This window comes from Protopterus annectens, chromosome 9.part0 (assembly GCF_019279795.1).
Source record: "Protopterus annectens isolate FY-2018-M chromosome 9.part0, PAN1.0, whole genome shotgun sequence".
Classification (NCBI taxonomy): domain Eukaryota; kingdom Metazoa; phylum Chordata; order Ceratodontiformes; family Protopteridae; genus Protopterus; species Protopterus annectens.
Window position 1 is genome coordinate 1,859,792,399 of NC_056743.1, and position 8,092 is coordinate 1,859,800,490.

Sequence of the window (8,092 nt, forward strand, 5' to 3'; positions counted from 1 at the left end):
CCCAGGCCCAGCGCTTCCTGGAATTCATCAACTCAAATGCCCTGGATCAGCTGGTAAACTCCCCTACCAGAGGTGAAAACATATTGGACATGGTCATCACCAACATGGGCAACAGGTGTTCCACACCAGAGGTCAACTTGTCACTGGTTAGATCAGACCATAAACTAATCACTCTGGATGTCCACACCCCACCACCACCCCCAACTAAGGAAACCACAGTAAAAAACTTTTCTAAAGCAAACTTCATCTTACTTAAGACAGAGGTGGTAAGTTTCACAGCCCCCTTACTAAAGGATAACGTTGCCCAAGATGCAGAAACCTTTACAAATGCACTCAATGAACACCTACAAGGATGCATAGATCGTGCCATCCCTAGCAAAACCAAGACTCACTTCTCTAAGAGAAGGAAACTGGGTTGGTGGACCCCTACAATAAACAGGCTATACAATATAAGGAAGAAACTATTTCAGAAAAAAAGCAAATCCCAAGAAGGAAAGACATACCTGATCAATATCAGTAAGAAACTGAGGTCCCTCATGAAATCATCCAAGGCTAACTTCGAAAGAAAAATAGCCAAGAATTCAAAAGATAACCACAAAGCCTTCTTTAGCTATGTTAAAAATCTAAGTGGCAACTCACACATATGCACTGAACTAGTGCAAAATAGCACAAAATATACTGAACCTACTGATATTGCCAACATCATGGCAGATAGATTCAGTGCAAACTTCACCCCCCCCCTCTCACCTCCAAAAGGGCCCACAAACAATACCGGAAAAGTGTAGTGTCCCAAAAATCACAGGCACACAGGTGAAAACAGCCCTTTCAGAAGCCAAAAACACAGCGTCAATGTGACCAGATGGTGTCCCAGGCTGTGTCTTGCATGAACTACAGAATTAACTAACCCCCCCACCTAAACATGCTGTTCAACCTCAGCCTCTCCACAGGCTACGTGCCCATAGAATGGCACACAGCAATGGTTATTCCTCTCCACAAAGGAGGGGCCACAATTAACCCTGGTAATTATCACCACATAAGCCTGGCTAGCCTGGTCTGCAAGGCTATGGAGCACATCATCATGGAACTCATTAACAAAGACATTGGGAACCTCCAAACACTTGACCCAACCCAGTTCGGCTTTGTTAAGGGCAGATCATGCCTACTAAACCTGGTTGACTTCTTTGAGACAGTCACCAAGGCCATAGATGAGGGAAAGGTGGTTCACACAGCCTACCTTGACCTCACCAAGGCTTTTGACACCATTCCCCACTCAGAAATTACAGAAAAACTCACCAGCCTGAACATAAACCCCTACGTCACGAGATGGATTGCCAAGTGACTTACAGACAGAACTCACACGGTAAGAATAGCGGGTTCCAAGTCCAACTCTAAAGCAGTCACAAGTGGTGTCCCGCAAGGCCTGGTCCTGGGACCCCTACTGTTCAGCATATACTTTTCAGAAGTACAGGCAAACACAGGAGGACTATAGCTAACCAAGTTCTCCGATGACTGCAAACTGGGAGCCATAATTGACTCTCTGGCTGACATGGACATCCTCCAAAAGGGCCTTACTTGAGATGGACACCTGGTGTCAAAGTCATAGCCTCAAGCTAAATGCCAAAAAATGCATAGTCGCCCCGTTTGGCAAAAACAAAGCACCCACGAATTACCACATAGGTGGCAGCTCCCTTAATACAGAAGAGGTAATAAGAGATCTGGGGACCCAGGTAGATAGTAATCTCTCCTTTGACAATCATATTGCCAAAGTAGTTAGGAAATCCTTCTATGTAGCCCATCTAATTACTAAAGGGTTCGCATCTAGAAATAAAGAGGTTACAGTGCCCCTCTACTCGTCACTCTTTAGACCCATCATATAGTACAATGCCCCATTTGGGATGTACCTCACAAGACACTTCCAACAGCTTGAAAGACCACAAAGGTACCTCACCAAGAGGGTTACTGGTCTCAAACATATGTCCTATGCAGCCCGACTGAAAAAACTCCGGCTGTACTCAGTGGCATATCGCTTACTCAGAGGTGATCTCTGCCTGACTTACAAAGCCATGTCCAACTCAGAATTGATGGACATGCTCCACCTAAAGAAATTCAAGTCACTGCGAGCCACGTGATCTAGGGAGCTAAACCTCACCAGAACAATAAATAGAATATGCTGGAGGGATAGATTCCTGTCACAGAGACTCCTCATGCTTTGGAGAAAAATTCCAAACTACATCAGGCAGAGTCCCTCACTAACACTCTTCAAGAGAAACCTTGATGAGTGGATGGGTAACAGAAAATACACCCCTGGGATCACTTCATTGGCTCTGCTTGACAGAGGATCAGTTAATTAATCAATGGGGTGGCGAAAGTCGACACACTCTGGCTAGGCTTATAAATGCCCTCGAGAAGATAGCCTAGTACCTACCTATGAACCTATGAACCTGTGAACTATCATTATTAGGTAGCTTTGTGTTGATATTTAAGTTCATTGTTCTGTATCACTTCAATTGTTTTTCAGAACATTGAGACACAACTCCAATAAAACTTGCCCTTTTACATTATCTGCTTCAGTAAATATTCACTTTGGCTCAGATGAGTTATAACAGGGCACATGAGAATACATGCAGTGACAGATTATATACTCATATTTCTTCTATTGCTTTTATTTATTCATAAGGGTGGCCACTGATATATTTCTGAATTGTGCTATCAGAGTCAAAATCATCAAGCAATGTTTTAAGTATTTGACATATTGAGAATTATAACAGAATTGAAATCTTGCAATTTTCCATGTTTTACTCTTCCCTATTAAATGAACAAAAAGTGTAAATGTCAAACTGCCAAAAGGCCGTTCCTCAAAATGAGTATTGTGGTAGGCTGCACCCCCTACACCCCCTGCTAATTATATATACCAACTCTGAGATTGCACTACAGTGAAGAAAGGGCAAAATTTCCAGCCTTCACTGTACTGCAATCTTACAATAGCGATATCAAGGAACTGTCTTTTCGTTTATATGGCCTTCGACATTTCCACTTTTCGTTCATCTAATAGGGACCCATTTTTTTACTTTAGTCTTTCACATCATATTTGATTCATAATTCAATTGCTTACTTTCACAGATGATGTATTGGGTGGGAATGGGATGCACAAGCCAGTGTATTTATTCATGCCAGTCCCAAGCCCGGATAAATGGGGAGGGTTGCATCAGGAAGGGCATCTGGTGTAAAACGTTTGCCAAATGATATATGCGGACAATAATACAGATTTACATACTGGATTTGTCGAGGTCCGGGTTAACAATGACTGCCACCAGTAGTGTTAGCCAACAGGGTGCTGGTGGAAATTGGGTGACTGCTGGCCAAAGGAGAAGGAGAAGAAGAGGGGGAATGCATGCCCGAAGGTAGGAAGAGAGGAGGAAGGTTAGGAGTGTGGTAATGAGGGTAGGAACTTTGAATGCTGGCAATATGACTGGTATAGGGAGAGAGCTAGCTGATATGATGGAGAGGAGGAGGAATGGGGTAGGGGTTATCCTGAAGGAACAGTATGGCAAGAGTGTTTTGGAGGTGAAACGATTGTTGGATGGAGTGATTTTTATGAAGCTGGAAATTATAAATGTTGTTAGTGCATATGCTCTGCAAGTGGGGTGTGCAATGGATGAGAAAGTAACATTTTGGAGTGAGTTGGATGAAGTGGTGATGAATATACCCAAGAATGAGAGAGTGGTGATTGGAGCAGATTTCAATGGGTATGTTGGTGAAGGGAACAGAGGGGATGTGGAAGTGATAGGTAAGTATGGTGTTAAATAGAGGAATGCAGAAGGTCAGATGGTAGTGGATTTTGCGAAAAGGATGGACATGGCTGTGGTGAATACATATTTTAACAAGGGGAAGGAACACAGGGTGACATACAAGAGTGGAGGAAGATGCACACAGGTGGATTATATTCTATGCAGGAGGGCCAGTTTGAAGGAGATTGGAAACTGTAAAGTGGTGACAGGGGAAAGTGTAGTTAGGCAGCATAAAATGGTGGTCTGTAGGATGACGTTGGTGATCGAGAAGAGGAGGAAATTGTGAGGGCAGTACCAAAGATCAAATGGTGGAAATTGAAAAAGGGTGATTGTGAGGTGGAGTTCAGGAAAGCATTAAGACAGGCACTGGGTGGCATTGCAGAGTTACCAAATATCTGGGTAACTACAGCAGAGCTAGTAAGGGAGACGGCTAGAATGGTGTTTGGTGTGACATCTGGACAGAAGAAGGAGGACAAGGAGACCTGGTAGTAGAATGAGGAAGTACAGGAGAGTATACAGAGAAAGAGGTTGGCAAAGAATAAGTGGGATTGTCAGAGAGATGAAGAAAGTAGACAGGAGTATATGGAGATGAGGTGTATGGCAAAGAGAGAGGTGGCAAAGGCTAAGGATAAGGTGTATGGAGAGTTGTATGAAAGGTTGGACACTAAGGAGGGAGAAAAGGACCTGCACCATTTGGCTAGACGGAGGGACGGAGCTAGTAAAGATGTGCAGCAGGTAAGGGTGATAAAGGATAATGAGGGAAATGTACTCACAAGCAAGGAGAGTGTGTTAAGCAGATGGAAAGAGTACTTTGAGGGGTTGATGAATGAAGAGAATGAGAGAGAGAGAAGGTTGGATGATGTGGAGATAGTGAATCAGGAAGTGCAACAGATTAGCAGGAAGGAACTAAGGATAGCTATGAAGAAGATTAAGAATGGAAAGGCTGTTGGTCCAGATGACATACCCGTGGAAGCATGGAGATGTTTAGATGAAATGGCAGTGGAGTTTTTAACCAGATTCTTTAATGAAATCTTGGAAAGTGAGAGGATGCCTGAGGAGTGGAGAAAAAGTGTTTTGGTACTGATTTTTAAGAATAAAAGTGATGTGCAGAGCTGTAGTAACTACAGAGGGATAAAACTGATCAGTCACAGCATGAAGTTATGGGAAAGATTAGTGGAAGCTAGGTTAAGAAGGGAGGTGATGATTAGTGATCAGCAGTATGGTTTCATGCCAGGAAAGAGCAGTACAGATGCAATGTTTCTCTGAGATTGTTGATGGAGAAGTACAGAGAAGGTCAGAAGGAGTTGCATTGTGTCTTTGTGGACTTAGAGAAAGCATATGACAGGGTGCCTAGAGAGGAGTTGTGGTATTGTATGAAGACGTTGTGAGTGACAGAGAAGTATGTAAAAGTGGAACAGGATATGTATGAGGGTAGTGTGACAACACTGAGGTCTGCAGTGGGATTGATGGATGCATTTAAGGTGGAGGTGACATTATACCAAGGAACAGCTCTGAGCTCTTTCTTATTTACAATGGTGATGGACAGGTTGACAGAGGACATGTTGACAGACGAGATCAGACAGGAGTCCCCATGGACTGATATTTGCAGATGACATTGTGATCTGTAGTGAGAGTAGGCAACTGGTTGAGGAGACCCTGGAGAGGTAGAGATATGTGCTAGAGAGGAGAGGAATGAAGGTCAGTAGGACTAAGACAGAATATATGGGTGCGAATGAGAGGGAGGATAGAGGAATGGTGAGGATGCAGGGAGTAGAGTTTGTGAAGGTGGATGAGTTTACATATTTGGGATCAACCATTTAGAGTAATGGTGAGTGTGGAATAAAGGTGAAGAAGAGAGTACAGGCAGGGTGACGTGGGTGGAGAAGAGTATCAGTAGTGATTTGTGACAGACGAGTACCAGTAAGAATGAAAGGGAAGGTCTAGAAGAGGGTAGTGAGGCCAGCTATGTTATATGGGTTGGAGACAGTGGCATTGACAAAAAGGCAGGAGTCAGAGCTGGATGTGGCAGAGTTAAAGATGTTAAGATTTGCACTGGGTGTGACAAGGGTGAACAGGATTAAGAATAAGTATATTAGAGGGCCAGCACAGGTTGGACAGTTTAGAGACAAAGCCAGAGAGGCAAGATTGTGGTGGTTTGGACATATGCTGAGGAGGGATGCTGGGTATATTGGGAAAAGGGTGCTAAGGATGGAGCTGCCAGGTAACAGGAAAAGAGGAAGGCCTAAGATAAGATTTATGCATGTGGTGAGAGAGGACATGCAGGTGGTTGATGTGATAGAACAAGATGCAGAGGACAGGAAGAAATGAAAATGGATTATCCGCTGTGGTGACCCCTAATGGGAACAGCCAAAAGAAGAAGAAGACTTTCATAGATGATGTGTGGACTGTTCTGAGTGAAACAAATTGTTTAAAGTTCCATAGCAACCATTTGGACACTGATAGGACCACGATGAGGCAGACATCATACATCTCATTTGTCAGTAACTGAATTTGTTCAGACGGTCCATCTGCAGTTATGTGTTGCATCACAGTCAGCAGACATTTTGCTAAACACAGTTTTTGTTTCACCATTTCTGAGTGTACCCCGGCTGTCTATACCTGATTTGTTACCCTCCCATCATTATTTAAGCTTAATGTCTTGATTATTAAAAAATTTGTAAAAGAATTGTCAATACATTTCTTTCACAGGAAAACTCTGGGAATAGACTTGTATTTCTTAATATTTTATTTCTTTCAGGTACTTATGGACTAATGATATACCAGACCCCCCCATCTATTTCTGTCAGTGAAGGCGATACTGTCACAATGAACTGCACTTTGTCAGAAGAATCTCTCGGGCCTGTCCGATGGTACAAGGGGAGCATTCAGTCTCAGCAGCTCCTGTACTCACAGTCTGAAAGTGAGAAACCAGACCAACGAGTGAGTAAGACTGTAAAGGAAGGCCCTACAAGAAATACTGATCATTCCATCCAATTTACAGCTATACGCTTGGAAGATGCTGGAGTGTATTACTGTGTGAAGTTCAAATCTGACAAGGTAACTGTGGCTGCAAATGGATCAGGAACACACCTTTATGTGAACAGTAAGTAATAATCATTAATGAAGGAATTAGAAGGAATAAAAAAAACTGTATGTAAGCATGTTATAAATACAGGTTAACAATCTGTGGGTACATAATCTTGCAGTATATGTACCAAAAATATGATTACAAAAATTCTATGCACCTCACTTTAGTCCACATGTTATGTGTTATTATCAAGGTCTTTCTGTATATAAAAAAGGAAACCTGAATACCTTATGCAGCGATCAAACAAAACTACAGCATAAGATAAAAGCACAACCCTACACAAAGGCAAAATATCCTACCATCATGCTCATGTTTGTACATCACAGTAGAACAAGGGATGTTTTTGAAGTAATAAGAGTCTTGCAGTTACCAGTAATGCCTGTAAATAAAGTTCCATTCAGCAAGACAGTGTCAGATCTGAGCACAGCAATTCAGCAATTCAAAAAATTAAGCAAAAAAAAAAAAAAAAAAAAAAAAAAAGAACTGAAAGGCCACTAAAAAGGAAACACCCCTATATAAATGTAGGACTGTGTAACAGGAAACACACCTTGTATAAATGTAGGACTATGTAACAGGAAACGGACATTGTATAAATGTAGGACTGTGTAACAGGAAACACGCACTGTATAATGTAGGAGTATGTAACAGGAAACACACCTTGTATAAATGTAGGACTGTGTAACAGGAAACACACCTTGTATAAATGTAAGACTTTGTAACATGAAACACACCCTGTATAAAAGTAAGACTATGTAACAGGAAAGACACCTTGTATAAATGGAGGACTGTGTAACAGGAAACACATCCTGTATAAATTTAGGACTGTGTAATAGGAAACACACCTTGTATAAAAGTAGGACTGTGTAAAAGGAAACACACCCTGTATAAATGTAGAACTGTGTAAAAGGAAACATGCCCTGTATAAATGTTGGACTGTGTGACAGGAAACACACCTTGTCTAAATGTAGGACTGTGTAACAGGAAACACATCTTGTATAAATGTAGGACTGTATAACAGGAAAAGCACCTTGTATAAATGTAGGACTGTGTAAAAGGAAACACACCTTGTATAAATGTAGGACTGTGTAACAGGAAACACACCTGGTATAAATGTAGGACTGTGTAACAGGAAACACACCTTGTAAAATGTAGGAATGTGTAAAATGAAACACACCTTGTATAAATGTAGGACTATGTAACAGGAAACACACCCTCT

The 8,092-nt window shown here is 42.0% G+C and overlaps 1 protein-coding gene across 1 annotated transcript in view; it reads left to right on the top strand.

Moving 5' to 3' along the window:
• Positions 1–6,899, top strand: part of LOC122810807 (tyrosine-protein phosphatase non-receptor type substrate 1-like) — an 868,043-nt gene extending 861,144 nt beyond the window's left edge. Inside the window, exon 2 of the mRNA XM_044082367.1 lies at positions 6,547–6,899. Coding sequence (XP_043938302.1) covers positions 6,547–6,899 — 353 coding nt within the window. The remainder of the gene's footprint in view (positions 1–6,546) is intronic.
• The last annotated feature ends 1,193 nt before the right edge of the window (positions 6,900–8,092 follow it).